This window comes from Musca domestica, unplaced genomic scaffold (assembly GCF_030504385.1).
Source record: "Musca domestica strain aabys unplaced genomic scaffold, Musca_domestica.polishedcontigs.V.1.1 133, whole genome shotgun sequence".
In the NCBI taxonomy this organism is placed as follows: domain Eukaryota; kingdom Metazoa; phylum Arthropoda; class Insecta; order Diptera; family Muscidae; genus Musca; species Musca domestica.
This window is the reverse complement of record NW_026712178.1, coordinates 1,236,473-1,251,169: the sequence shown is the minus strand read 5'-3', so window position 1 is coordinate 1,251,169 and position 14,697 is coordinate 1,236,473. Positions and strand designations below refer to the sequence as shown.

General features: G+C 33.4%; 2 protein-coding genes across 2 annotated transcripts; both read right to left on the bottom strand.

The window, feature by feature from the left end:
• Positions 1-5,462: 5,462 nt before the first annotated feature.
• LOC101894372 (uncharacterized) lies at positions 5,463-6,470 on the bottom strand. The gene has a single exon (XM_005178801.4). The coding sequence runs from the start codon at positions 6,334-6,336 to the stop codon at positions 5,914-5,916; it is 423 nt and encodes a 140-aa protein (XP_005178858.1). The 5' UTR covers positions 6,337-6,470; the 3' UTR covers positions 5,463-5,913.
• Positions 6,471-10,408: 3,938 nt separating this feature from the next.
• Positions 10,409-14,453, bottom strand: LOC101895648 (protein deadpan). The gene is made up of 3 exons (XM_005178809.4): positions 13,919-14,453; positions 13,141-13,236; positions 10,409-12,075 (listed from the first exon to the last, which is right to left on the bottom strand). The coding sequence occupies exons 1-3, from the start codon at positions 14,075-14,077 to the stop codon at positions 10,912-10,914; spliced, it is 1,419 nt and encodes a 472-aa protein (XP_005178866.1). The 5' UTR covers positions 14,078-14,453; the 3' UTR covers positions 10,409-10,911.
• Between the last annotated feature and the right edge of the window lie 244 nt (positions 14,454-14,697).

Genomic DNA, 14,697 nt, shown 5'->3' with positions numbered 1-14,697 from the left:
TGAAGTTAATGTAAATAAAGAAAAATGCAGAGCTGGTTATTATAATTTGAAATGAGATTACTTTACTTTAACTGAACCATAAGATCAATTTCATATGACATAATAAGTTCCTATTACCAAAAAAAACCTGCTACACTACAAAACCATTTTTAAATACAAAAATTGCATAACAATCGATTTGAGTTGCACAATAAATACATATCCCCCAATAAAGGATAACAATAAAACGAAAACGGCTATAAAACTGCTATTTGTACTCAAATATCCTTAAGTATCCTGGGAAATTCTCACAGTTCTCAAGGAAGACAACAAAAGGCAGAATTTGTTATTCTAAGGAAATGCCCGACACGAATCTACATGAAAAACTAGAAACAGTTTTGAATAAGCGATAAACCATAGCGGAAAACAACAAACAACAATAACAAAAAAACCCACAAATCACTACAAGGAAATACAACAAAAACAATAACAAATATCAACAAGGAGAATTTGAACAGTTCAGCCAAGCATAAGGACCTGTGTGTGACACACTAAAATACACTTGTTTGACTCGCAGAGAGAAAAAAGAGAGAGGGAGAGAGAGATGGGAAGAGAGATATATAGAGTGAGTCAGTTAAGCAGAGTAAAGATAACAGCAGCATTGCAAAGGTTAAATGACCGAACCAGTCGTCAGACTGTCAGACTGTCGGTCGGTGCGTCAGCCAGTCAGTTGCAATGCCAACAAGAACAGCAAAGATATTCGGCTACTATTTGTTGTATGCCAAGGATCTGTGGGAATTTTTCAAAATACCCAGCTAACCAGTCAGACAGCCAGCCAGTCCGACGAAACAAGTGAAATGGTATTCAACAAAACTAACAATAAAAGATGTGCATATTCGAGATGGTGTGGTTGTTGTTGTTGCCGATAATGAAGTTGGACAATGATCATGAGAAATGATGATCGTGTGATCTTTTCGTTTTCGGTTTCATCAACTGCTGATCGTTGCGGGATGAAGTGAAAATTTTGGCAAAGGATGAAGTGAAAGGTTGTAAAGGAGTAGTAAAGATATTCTGATTATGGTTGCTTCGGATCATTTTAATAACTGCCAATTATGCACAGGGTTGCCATGGAGTTGAAAAAAAAATCATTTCGATCATTTGCGGGTAAAAAGCGTCATCATTAAGGGGTGAGATAAAAAACTGTAACAAAGTCAAACGCCATAATTTTTATTTTTTCTTTTTTTTTGAAAATTTATTGAATGAAAGCAAAAAATGTCGGAAATAGCATTAAATTTTAGAATATTTTATTGAATGAATTTTTAGCATTTTTTATTTTATTGAAAGCAAAAAATGTCGTTTTTAATTTTTTTTGAATGAAAGCAAAACATGTCGGAAATAGCATCAAATTTTAGAATAAGTTTAGATTTTTTCGAATTGATCGCCTTTGGCACGAATTATGGCCTTCGGTATTTTCGTCCATTCCCGGCGAAGCGCTTGCTTCAGGAGATCGACACTTTGATATTTTTTTGTGCCAACCTTGCTTTCCAAAATACTCCAGACACAATACGGTCCAACGGAGTGGTATCCGGAGATTTTGGTGACCATTGTGCGCTGGAAATGAAGCGAGGAACCTCAGTTTGTAATCATTCTTGGGTGGCGCGAGTTGAGTGTGATGGTGCATGGAGTGCTATTGGAATGTCCAAGGTCTGCGGCCAAAATGTTTGCTTGCCCAAGGCTTTTAATACACCCTCCAGAACATTTTCACCATAATATTCGGCATTTATTCTGATGCCACGGTCGATTAATACGAGTGGAGAGCGACCATCGGCTGTTATGGCGGCCCACACCATCACCATGGCCGGCGCTTGAGTTCTGGTGGTCAACCGATGGTGCACATTTTCAGCTGACCTCTTTGGCAAGTAAACACGCTCATTTGGTTTGTTTACAAAACGTTGGACAACGAATTTTTTCTCATCGGAGAAAACCAAATTCTGCATTTAATCACTTTCAGCCAAGCGAAGCAACTCTTTAGTTCTTTTGAGTCTATTTTCTTTCGGTGGTGCGGTGTAATTTCTTGCACTTTTTGGAATTTCAATGGATTTACCCCGAGCTCATTTTTCAATATTTGCCAAATGGAATATTGCAATACGTTCAGTTCACGAGCCATTTTTCGGACACTGCGATGCGGGTTTTGATCAAGTCGCTTCGTTACTTTTCGAACCATTTCTGCTGATGTTGCTGTTTTCTTTCGTCCACTTCCTTGATGACGGGCTACGCTACCAGTATCACGGTAACGAGCGATGGTACGAGATGCAAAAGATTTATTCACATTTAAGTGCTGGAGTGCTCTAACGATAGCCACTTGGGGTTTTCCAGCCAAATATGAAGAAATCACACTATCACGCTTGAATTCCATCACGAATAACTTTTTTCTGGGAAATTCTCACCAAAATGCTTTTGTACGCAACAATATAATGAGCTGTCACTGGAATAATTTTAACGGCTGTCGGACGAGTGGCTTAGAAATGACAGCAGTCTGAAGTTGGTTGCAGTTTTTCGTCTCACCATTTGTATTTAGAAATTGGTTTTTAGGAAAAAGATACAAAATATATTTGACATTTATGCTCTGTTCCAAAATCTCCAAGAATCTACTATCCATCTCTGAATTTTCTGTAATTTACCATGACAAATTTCACTGAATAAAAAAACAGGTTCCTATCTCTGATTTCGGTGTATACAATGGATTTATAAATATAAATTTTAACAATGAGATGTTGTCAAATTAATTATTTTGAAAAAAAAAGAAAAATGTAAACACATGATTGCAAGATTTTAGCCTTCTTAACTCTACCATGGATTCTCCATTTTTTTAAAATATTATTAAAGCAATAATCTATATAATGCATTTTACGAAAACATTTTTGGTGTAAATAAGGCCTTTAAATCAATATGTGGCCAGTGACTTTTAGAGATACGATGGCAACTCTTTTTTTCTTACTGACTTGCATTGATAACTGCACACACCGACTGCAGTGAGAGTTTAATTTCTCAGCTCATATTTCAAATGTGTGAGAAACAAAAATTATTATAATAACAATTACAACAACATGAAAAACGAACGAAGATTTTGCATCGTTCGACGAGCATCATTATTGTGTGGCTGGCAACAAACAACAGCAGCAACAACAACAACTGAGTGGAGGCGTATGTGAGAACCTAAAGATTTTCGTTTCGCTTTTTGTTTTCCTTGCCAGCAAAAGGATAAATCAGGTTTATGAGTGCTGTGAACACACATATAGGATTGCTGTGGGAACAAGTGTGTGATAGATTTTTGGTTGAGTGGGGGGGAAGAAAACGAATTGATCGATAAATAATCCCATGAAGCGAGTGTCTGACACACGACGATGAGAGTTTTATTCTTGCATTGTGATTTCAAAAGTAGATGGGGGAGATTGAGAGTTGGAAAGGATATGGAATTATAATTAGTTCCTTTTAGCAGGTCTTTTTCCTGTGGTTCACAGGGAAATAAGATGGTATTGATAAGACGTTTACTTGATGGGAAAAATGGAATTAAAGAGACAAATAAGAGAAGAAATATTTTATGGGATTTTGGAGAGGGATTTTTTTGATTTAAGAAAGGTAGTAGGAGGGGGGACAGCACATCTTCGGTGTAAAGGAAAACTAGAGAAAATGTCAATATTAGATGACAATCCCTCAAAATTGACGTAACAGCCAGTCAGAGAAAGTCAATCATGCCGGCATATTTTAGTCGCTCATCTCTTTCCATGGTAGAATTAAGAAGGTATGTTTACGTATGACAACTTCTCAATTTCAAAATGTACATTTAAGCTCCCATTTTACATATGACTCATAATTCGTGCTATCACACACTTGCATATTGCATTTTCTGAAAAATTATAACATTTTATGGATTACCATGGTAAAATTAAAAAGGTAAAGTCATTTTAAATAACAATATCCAAAATTTCACTGTATAAAAAAGAGGTTCCCATCCCTGATTTCTGTATATAAAATGGATTTATAAATATACATTTTGACAAAGAGATGTTGTCAAACGAATAATTTTGAAAAAATTGTTAACATATGATTGCATGACTTTACCTTCTTAATTTTACCATGGTTGAATGAAAAATTATTGAAATTTGTATAAAATTGTTGAAAAGTGTATATCATGATAAACTCCGATTTGGGTCTTATAAGAAAACATAAAAAAATCTACTTATTTTTGGCAAAACATTTTAACAATTTTGACATATCCGATGACTTATGCCAGTCAAAAAAGCGTTTTATGTCTTGTCTCCATAAAGTTGTTTTCATGGCAAAACAATAAAGATGGTCTCATTTTCTAAATCGAATATGGCAACCCTTTTCCAAGGACCTCGAATTTGTTATCCTAAAAATAAAAATTATTTGAATATCTAAAATATTTGCGTATGACGAGTGGCATATTTAACAAAAATAATAATTTTGGCGCTCCCTGGTACATAAAAACTGTCATTCGTTCCATATCTCAGAAGGACAAATGGTATTTTATTTCTTGGGCTTAAACATTGCAAAACAATGGAGGTAGACTCTTTTGCTAAATCGAATATGGCAACCCTTTTCTGAAGTACTTGACCTTGTCATTTTTTAATTAAAATTTATTTTGAAATCTGCATTATTTACGTATGACGAGTGGCATATTTTACAAAAATGCTAAATAAACTCTTATTTTCGTCATTCCTAGGACATAAAGGATCAAAATCCCAAAAAACCGTCTGAAAAATGTTGGCAAAATCTTCACAATACCTGTTATATGGATTCTGTATAAAACGACATCTTACACTGCTACTCTAAAAAGCGTGGAAGTTATTAAATATTTGGTCGGAAATGAAGATACATTTCTTGGCAGCTGGAAGATCTAAAAAATTTAAAATTGATAATTTTTGGACAAAAAATTGTGTTGATTCACGCCTTGTATACCAATGCAATTTTTTGCCAAATTGCTTGGTCCAAAATTAAGGTTAATTTTTTTGACAGCTGTACGTCCATGTTTAAGGAAGAATTGGAAAATATAAATTTGACAATAAAGTGATATAAAATAAAAAATGTTATAAAAACAACAATAAAGGGATTAAGCCTGACCATTTTGCAACAACAAATTAAGAAATCTGTAATCGTTGCACCAGCTTGCCTTTGTAATTGTACCATGCATTCTCCCTTGGTTTTGTATGTATACGTAAACAAACATCAGCTGACGGGCATTTATATTCATTTAAGGTTTAAATCTAAACACACAAGTTGAAACCACTAAATCTATTAAGCCCAGAGGGTTAATTGTCAATACTATAAGCCTTAAAGTTAATCCGCACAAAGATTTCTATGTAAACGTATTTTAATAACTAATTCACCAAAATAAGGTTTTTTAAACAAAAAGTAAGGTTATGTTAAACAAAATATAATCTCTTTTATTTTATTAATAATTATATTAAGAATGTTAAGAACTAGAATATACCCTCCTTCTCCCGCCCACGCACCATAATACTATAGGAACTTTTTCGGATCACAGTTAGTTTGTAGCCTTATCGCTTAAGATGCAAGTACGTAAAAAGCTTAAAGTCATGGCTAGGCATATTAATGTCATATTATAATGGAAATGGCAAAACAATAGAGACAGTCTCATTTTCTAGATCGAATATGGCAACCCTTTTCCAAGGAACTCAATTTGTCATCCATCAACTAAAAATTATTTGCATATCTAAAATGTTTACGTATGACGAGTGGCATATTTTACATAAATAATCTTTCATATAAGACGGCAGGATTTTAGTGCGACTCTGTAATCTCTTTATGAAATGTCACAAAATATACCCAGCCATGACTTCAAGCTTCTTTTGTACTTACACCTTTACTCTCCAAACCCTTGAGACATTTTTAGGTGGTCTTCTCATCTTCAGCATAACCGAACAATTTCTTTAGCATATTATAGATAATCATTTGGCGGGTAACTTCAGCTTCATATTTCATGTAATCCTTGATGCGTTGTTCCTTATACAACAAATCCAATAGGTCGAATAGCTCAATTTCCAATTTCCGCATATTCACATCCAGTTGCGGCGAATGGGTGCCCGAAAACAAGGCTTGCATATAAATGTTGGAAATTTTGGCCAAGCACTCGTCCAATTTGTTGAGGGTAACATCATCTGGGCTGTGTGAAAGATTAACCGGTCCTGACAATTTTGGTGAGGGACGATAATTTCCATAGTCCATGTCATCATCATCGGCTGCACGGGCGGCCGATAAATAAACCGCCGATAAAGTAACTGCAAATATAAGCGATTTCGAGAAAGCAAACATTTTATTGCGTTTTATTTATTTCTTCTTCTTTCTTCTGCGATATACTGAAACGCCTGAATTGAAAACACTGCGTTTTTATTATTTTTTATTTAAATACAGAATTGAGCTATTCCCAGGGAAAACACTCAACCCATATGTTATGAATATTATGGCATATTATGGAATTTGTCAGGGGTTTTATAGGGCACTGCTGATTTATGTTTTCTGCCTTATCAGCAAACAGTGGTTGGTGGCCGCCCATTCCAATGCTGTGGCATTTTTGTTTGTTTTTGAGCTTTTTAATCAAGCGTTAAGCAATCAAAAAAAAAAAAAAAAAACAAAAACACAAATGTAAAAAAGCTACAATTTCAAGGTCATTTCCTTAATTGAAACCTACAAACATTCACAATTGTTTGCAATGGCGATTTTCACGATCAAAGTTAAGGCTGCTTCTCACTGTTTATTCCTATTTCCGTTTTGCAAATTACATTGGGTGCGATCGTGTTTGCAAAAAAAACTTTAATTTGTGTGGGAATTTTCGGATGGTCATATGGGGAATGTCTGGTTACCCTTCCTGAGAAGAATTTTCCCGCCACTTTTTTTCAGAGAGTAATTGTTAAAAGTAAACAGACAGCATCCCTGTAAACATATGCAAACAATCAGCTGATTTGTCAAAACACGCACGCAAAAATGTTGCATTTTATTAAAAATTAAAAAAAGAATTGAAAAAAAAGGAAGCATTGTCCAGCAACTTCTTTCTGAGAGTTTAAGGTTTTTTTTTTAATGGCAAAACAATAGATACAGTCTCATTTTCTACATCGAATATGGCAACCCTTTTCCAAGGAACTGAATTTGTCATCAATCAAATAAAAATTATTTGCATATCTAAAATGTTTGCGTATGACAAGTGGCATATTTTACATAAATAAAAATAAATGGCGAGTGGCATATTTTACATATATAATCTTTCATATTCGGCATTCATTTGACACGTAAAAACAGTTGTTTGTTCCATATCTCAGGAAGACGAATTTTATTTTAATTCTTGTGCTTAATCATGGCACATCAATGGATCGAATATGACAACCCTTTTCTGAAGTACTCGACCTTCAAATCTTTTAAATAAAAAATTATTGTGTAATCTGTATTATTTACGTATGACGAGTGGCATATTTTACAAAAATAATAAATAATCTCTTATTTTCGATGTTCCTAGGACGTAAGGATTAAAGTCCCACAATAACCGGCTGAAAAATGTTGGCAAAATCTTCACAATACCTGCTATATGAATTCTGTATAAAACGACATCTTACACTGCCACTCTAAATAGCGTGGAAGTTATAAAATATTTGGTCGGAAATAAATCTAGATTTCTTGCCAGCTAGAAGAACTACAGAATTTAAATTTAATCATTTTTGGACATCGATGAAAAAATTGCTTTGGTAGATGTATCAATGCTTGGGAACATTAATACATCAAAATTTTTAATTTTTTTTTTTCAAATTTAAGAAGACTTTTTATATGTTTTCTTATACGATGCCTATCAGAGGTTGTTAGATATTCTCATGGTAGAACTAAGAAGGTAAAGTCATGTGATCATATGTTAACAATTTTTTCAAATATTATTCATTTGACAACATCTCATTGTCAAAATCAATATTCATAAATCCATTATATACACACAAAACAGAGATGGGAATTGTTTTATGCATTGAAATTTGACAAGGTAAATTGCAGAAAATGCAGAGCTAAAAATGCTAATTTGTAATGAGATTACCTTCAATTCTTACAAAAAAAAATTCTTACAAATTCGAATAATTCTTCATTCAAAACAATTTTAACAAATTTGAATAAATTTTAAATTTCAAAATAAATAAAAAAATTTTAATTTTCAAAATTGTATTCTTCTACCATGGATATGACAATTTCGACAATTTCAATCCAAATCCAGTTGGTTCACCCATTTATATGTAAACGTACTGTTAATTTCAACAAAACGTGCAGTAACAATTATACCATGTTCATACGGCATACATGTCAACATGTACATGTGTAATTGGCAACACTTTTTAATGAAACCAACCCTGTATTTTTTCATATAAAATTTATTTTTAAATCCTTCACCATGCTATGAAAATGTAAATTAAGTTTGTCATTCCACAAAGTATATATATTCTCGATCAGCATAAGATTCTATGTCGATTTAGCCAAGTATGTCCGTGGAAATCGCCTTAGCTTCCCAATAAAATATAGTACGTTGATAAAATTTTTGCTGAGATGCACTTAAGGTCCCTAGAATTTTTGGTATTGAAAATGGGCCATATAGGTCTACATTTGTATATAGCCCCCATATAACTGTACCACAAGATTTAAGGTGTTTTGGCTGTTTTAGTCATATTTTTAAACAGAATTTGCTGTAACTTGGCTGTTTGTGTTTAGTATATGTAAGAAACAGCTTTGCAAAGAATTATCCATATAGATCCAAGTTATGGTTTAGTTCCCATATAACTGTACCCCCTGATATTCGGTATTTTATTCATTTGTGTCACATTTTTCTCCGGAATTGTATCAAATTTGTGTTTTGGAGTTCGCAATGCGTACTTCTACCTATGACAGAAAATTGCCTGTGCAGATCCAAGTCTTCGCATAGCCGCCATATAATTGTAACTCCTATTATTCGGTATTTGGATGATTTAAACTACATTTTTCAAGAGAATTGTTTAAAAATTGATATTTGGAGTTCGTAATAAGCAGTGACCTAGCTGACAAATAATTGGCTCTTGAGGTCCTCGTAATTGTATAGACCATGATATTCGGAATTTTAAAAATTATAGCGGCATTTTTTCAATTATTTTATTTATTTTTTGAATTCTGCAAATTCCTTCCAAATGTTGGAGGTTATTAAAGTTTGGGCTGGCCGTATTTAGCTGCGTTTTTACTTAAAGTCACTTCAAATAAGCATATCCATCTCTGCATTTTCTGTAATTTACCTTGTCAAATTACAGTGTACAAAAAACAGGTTCCCATCTCTGATTTCTGTGTAAATAATTTAAATTTTGACGAGATGTTGTCTAACGAATAATTTTGGAAAAAAATTGTAAACATATGACTGCATGACTTTACCTTCTTAATTCTACCATATCTAAAATATGTACGTATGGCGAGTGGCATATTTTACAAAAATACAATATATCACAACTGTTATATGTTCCATATCTCAGGAAGACGAGTTTTTTTGCAAATATAAATTTGACATTAAGATTCGATTTTATTTAACGAATATGCATTGAAATTGACAGTTGAAATCCACACGATTTAGTATGTGTCAAAATCCTAAAATTCGGGTTTTCTTGCTAAGAAATTATTCTTCCGGGAAGGAAATGGTGGAAATTAAAAAAAATTGTTCGGAAATAATTGTAAATGTTTGCCAATTGTACGCCCATATCTAAGGAGGAACTACAAAATATAAATTTGACAATGAAGGAACATCAAATAAAAAAGTTGTAATCGTATTATTCCATTGCACATTGCATTTGTAATTCTACCATCAAAAAACAAAGTCAAAAATCTTTATATGTATATGTTTTTTATATTAATTTTATTTATGTTATAACATATGTTTTACTTTTGACATTTTAAAACCACATGATTTCGTATGTGTAAACGTCCCTTTTATGGGGCTAATATGTGAGTTTTTTTGCTAAGAATGTATTCTTCCGTGATAGGGGGTGTAGGAATGGGGGAATTTAAAAAAATATTGTTCGAAAATAAATACGCACTTCTTGCCAATTGTACGCCCATATCTAAGGAGGAACTACAAAATAGAAATTTGACAGTGAAGGCACATCAAATAAAAACATTGTCACCGTATGATTGTATTGCATATTACCATTGTTATTCTACCATAAAAAAGACAAAACAAATAACGTTTATTTATGCATTTCTTGCCAGTTGTACGCCCATATCTAAGGAGGAACTATAAAAAATAAATTTGACAATCACGGAACATCAAATAAAAAAATTGTAATCGTATGATTGCATTGCATATTACCTTTGTAATTCTACCATCAAAAACCAAAACAAAAAATATGTATATATGTGTTTTATATTAATTTTATTTATGTTACAACATATGTTTTTCTCTCTTTTTTTCAAAAAATCATAATGAATGAAACTCTCTTTTAAAACTTAAGCAAAACATTATTTTAGAAACATTTCAGTGAACGAAAAACACACAAACGGTCGTTTTAACATTAAATGGCGATTGAATTAAATACTTAAATTTAACAAAAATAATAATAGTAATAATAAAAAAAATACAATAATAATAAAAACTTAATTGCTTCAAAACGAATTAAAACATAACTAAAACACCCACCCGCGGTTGTGGAAGGCAAAATTTTTACAAAATTATATACAAATCACAGAATGAAAATGAAAATAAGAGTTAAATACAATTTTGTTTTTTTTGAAAATAATAATAGAAAAATAGCGTTCGAAAAAAATTTGATTGTATGAGTTTTACAAAAAAATTTTACTTAATCTAAAATCTTAAAAAATATGTATTAACAATTTGCTTTTGGTGTAAAACGAATTTTACCACGGTCTCCACATGCTGTCTTGATCCTCACCCTCCATTTGGCCTTCTTTGTGATATTTTTTCGAGGCATGATCATCCTCAGAGCAAATGCTGGAATCGGCCGCCTCAGAAAAGGAACGTTTTAGAGAGCTATTGGCCGATCCAGAGCTGGTGTTCAAATCACTGGTGCTGCTAGACACCTGCTGCTGTTGCAAATGGGCTGCACTGAGCACAAAGGAGTTTTCCGCCGAGGAGGGTGGTGTGTTGAACACTCCCAAAAAGCTATTGTGTTTATCCTGCTGATGATGATGTGGTGAGGTTGATCGGGAATTGGTGAAATCCGAGCTATTGTGCATCATTGAATCTTCATTGTGACTAGATACTGAAGAAATTGGACTGAGCGGAGGACTGGAGGAGTTGTGGAAATTGGTCTGTGACTGGGCTGGATTTAGAGGTTGATAACTGGTGGCGGTTGTGGAGCCCAAATTGGTTTGGGGATACATATTGCCGGGATTTACTTTGGGCGGTGTAATCAAAGTCGATGGTGGCTTGGAGAAGGCACTCAAACGCTTGAAATTGGCAGCAAAATCATTAATTTGTGCTGAGCCAGCTTGGCCGCCAGTCTGTGAAGGCCAGGCGGGAAAACCACTGTTGGAATTGTTGTTCATTAGAGAGGCGGCTTGATTGTTGGAACTTCCGGTATTGGGCATTATCAAGGCAAATTCTCCGGATGGCAGGCGCGATGGTATCAGTTGCACTCCACCCATTTGTATGGGCTGTGTGGAGTTGAAGTCTTGACTTAAACTAGGAAACAAGGATGCTGCCGCACCACCATTTCCCATTGGCAGCGGAAGATTGTTGGAACCAAACAAATTGGCATGGCCCCCATTGCGTTGATAACCATTGTTGAAATTGGTCATGGCACCAATTTGATCAAGACTGGTCGCGCATTGATTCAAATGACTATTCAATCTTTGGCGTACAGTTTCATCGACACCATCCAATTGGCTGACATAACGATTTACTTCATCGGCACACTCAGCAAAGCCAGTCTTGAATTTGTGGATCACTGTGGGATCGGTTTGCAGAGCCATGTTGAGCTGTTGACGCTGAACGGATTGCAAGTGTTTGACGGTCATCTCAAGGATATCGGCTTTTTCAAGTTTTGTGTGACGTGCCGGCTAAAAATAGAAAGAAAAGAGAGACAGAAATAAATTAGTGAGATTGTAGAAAATTATTTTATAAACTAAAAATATGGCAACCCTGGTGTGGGGAGCAAATAAATTCCCATAATAAATGACGCCCATAAAGTTATACTAAAAAACCCTTCATTAATTTTGCTGTCATTTCTTTGCCGAAAATGTTATTCCAAAAGCTGGCAACCCTTTCTCGCCATGGTGAGAAATAAATTCCCATGTCTTTGTTCATTGCCGCCCATAAAGTTGTAGAAAAAGCCCTTCATTAATTTGGCTTTGCATTTTTAAAATTTCACACATTTTTTTTTACTTTTATTTTCAGATCTGCCCGGGCCGTATAAGAAAAGGAGAGCAAAAACAGTATTGATAATGTGGTGCTACAGGAGTCAGGGCTTAACACAGAGCTTCTAATTGATTGCAAGTCCCGTAGAAGAGGCAAAAAGAAAACAAAAAATCGCAAAAACAGCAACAAGAATGGTTAAAATGAAATAAAAAGAAAAAAAATCACAACAACAAGGCATCTTGCAGATTTGCAGTTGAGATGTTGTTTTCTTGGCAACAGACAGACAGAAAAAAACCTTGTAGTTTATGATCAAGACACGATTTTGAAACAAGAACACCAACAACAATCCCAGACGATGAGAATTAAAGGCTAAGGCTTTGTTGGGGATTTGTGAAAAAGAGTTAAGGCAGCCCAGCAGCCAGCGAAGGTGGGAACAAAATAAATAAACTTAGCCATCATTGGCTTGCCACAGATTTCATTCATTTAACGATCATGAGCAAAAGATAAATGGAAAGAGGACCAAACGAAAGAAAAAAATCGGCATGGGTTTATCAAGAAAGATTCTCTTTCGTTATTGTTGCTGTTGTTGTTGGCGGTGATTTTGCGCTCTTTAAGTTACGAAAAGTATTTTGAAAATGTTCCCACGCAGGTTTTTCGCAATTCTAAGCGGAATTATTATTTATTTTTTTTTTTGTGCAGATTTTGTATAGGGAACAGGTTTTTTTTTGGGGGAATATTGGGTTGTGAATAGTTTAAAAAATACTTACGTCTTTTTTCATGGCTTCCAATATCAGGGATTTCAATTCATTCAGGCAATGATTGATACGGGCACGTCTACGTTTTTCCATAATGGGTTTGTTAGTCTGAAAAGGGAGAAGAAAAACAAAAATGTTATTAATAATTGTTTAGAATTACTAAAATTAATGAAAAATTAGGAATTTTTTATTTTGAGATAATAGTATGTTCACATTGAGGTTTTTTCTGGGGATAACTTCCTTTATGAGGACGTATTACAATGGAGTTGGCAATTTCAATGCATTGGGTTTACTAAATCCAGTAAAATGTAAATGTGGATTAAAATTTTAAAATGCCTTTTCATTTTTAATACTTTTTTTTTTTAAAAAATTTGGATTTTTTGTTAAAATGTGAAATTTATAAATTTTAGCAAGATTTTTTCAAAAATATTTTTTTTGTTTTTTTTTAAAGAAATAATTTGGTATTCTTGTTCGTATTTCAATGGAATTTTATTTTTGGAAAATATTTAATATTTTTTTAATTTTTTTTTCAAAATATTTCATTTTTTTTGGAAAATATTTTTTGTTGTTGCAAAATGGTCAGGCTTTATCCCTATATTTTTTATTTATTTTATTTTTTGGAAAATATTTTTTATTTATTTTATTTATTTTTTTTTCAAAATATTTCATATTTCATTTTTTTTGCAAAATATTTTTTATTTATTTTATTTTTGGGAAAATATTTTTTATTTTTTTTTTTTTTGAAAATATTTCTTTTTTTGAAAAATACAAATTTTAAAAAATTCCTCACCTTTCTCAATTCAGCTTTGGACAGGCCAGCTGGATTGGTCAAACGACCCTGGGAGGTATTGAATTGTTGATTTTGCGACTGGCCGGAATTTGATTGCTGATAGTTGTCGCTGTAACTATCGAAGTCATCATCGGAGTGGACATCGTTTTTGTAATCCATTTTTGTTATAATTTTTATTTTATTTATATATGATTTGAATATAAAATTAATCCACAATGTGAGGTAATAATCCAAGTAGGTGGGGTTGATGATCGATCAGCTGTTGCACTTTTATAAATCCATAGGGTTTATATTTATTTATTTTTTGGTTAAAACACAACTCGGTTTGACTTTGGTTTTTGTTGAGAGAGTTTCTTTTTGAAATAAATTGCACAAGATTTTTTTACATTAAAATAAAAATGGTTTTTTAAAATTCTTAGTATTTTTTCTAATTTGTTTTTTTTTTAGGATTTTTATTTTCGAAAAAATCCGAAGATTCCGCGTAATGCGTTCGTTTTGAACTCCTGAAGGATACTGATCCTTAGTTGTTGAAACGCCACGTTAAGTCGCAACCAGACGAAGGCAAACATCATCATCGTCCTTTGGCTAAGAACAAACATGACTGTGTGTGTTTGCATGCATGCATGCTTGTGTGTGTGTGAACTACATATAGGGGAGTTTTTGGTTTTGAACAGACACACAACACACAGAGTTTTTCCCACGTTCAACATAAGGTCATTTTGTTGTTGTTGTTCCTTGGTTTTGTTTTTGTATTTACCTGTGCCCCTTAAAGGTAGCTC

Excerpts from the sequence above, each read along its gene's own strand:
- LOC101894372 (XM_005178801.4), bottom strand. The coding sequence starts at position 6,336 with ATGTTTGCTTTCTCGAAATCGCTTATATTTGCAGTTACTTTATCGGCG.
- LOC101895648 (XM_005178809.4), bottom strand. The coding sequence starts at position 14,077 with ATGGATTACAAAAACGATGTCCACTCCGATGATGACTTCGATAGTTAC. Across the intron at positions 13,237-13,918 it reads CCAAAGCTGAATTGAGAAAG|ACTAACAAACCCATTATGGA; the intron begins GTGAGGAATTTT and ends CTCCCTTTTCAG. Across the intron at positions 12,076-13,140 it reads TGGAAGCCATGAAAAAAGAC|CCGGCACGTCACACAAAACT; the intron begins GTAAGTATTTTT and ends TTCTATTTTTAG.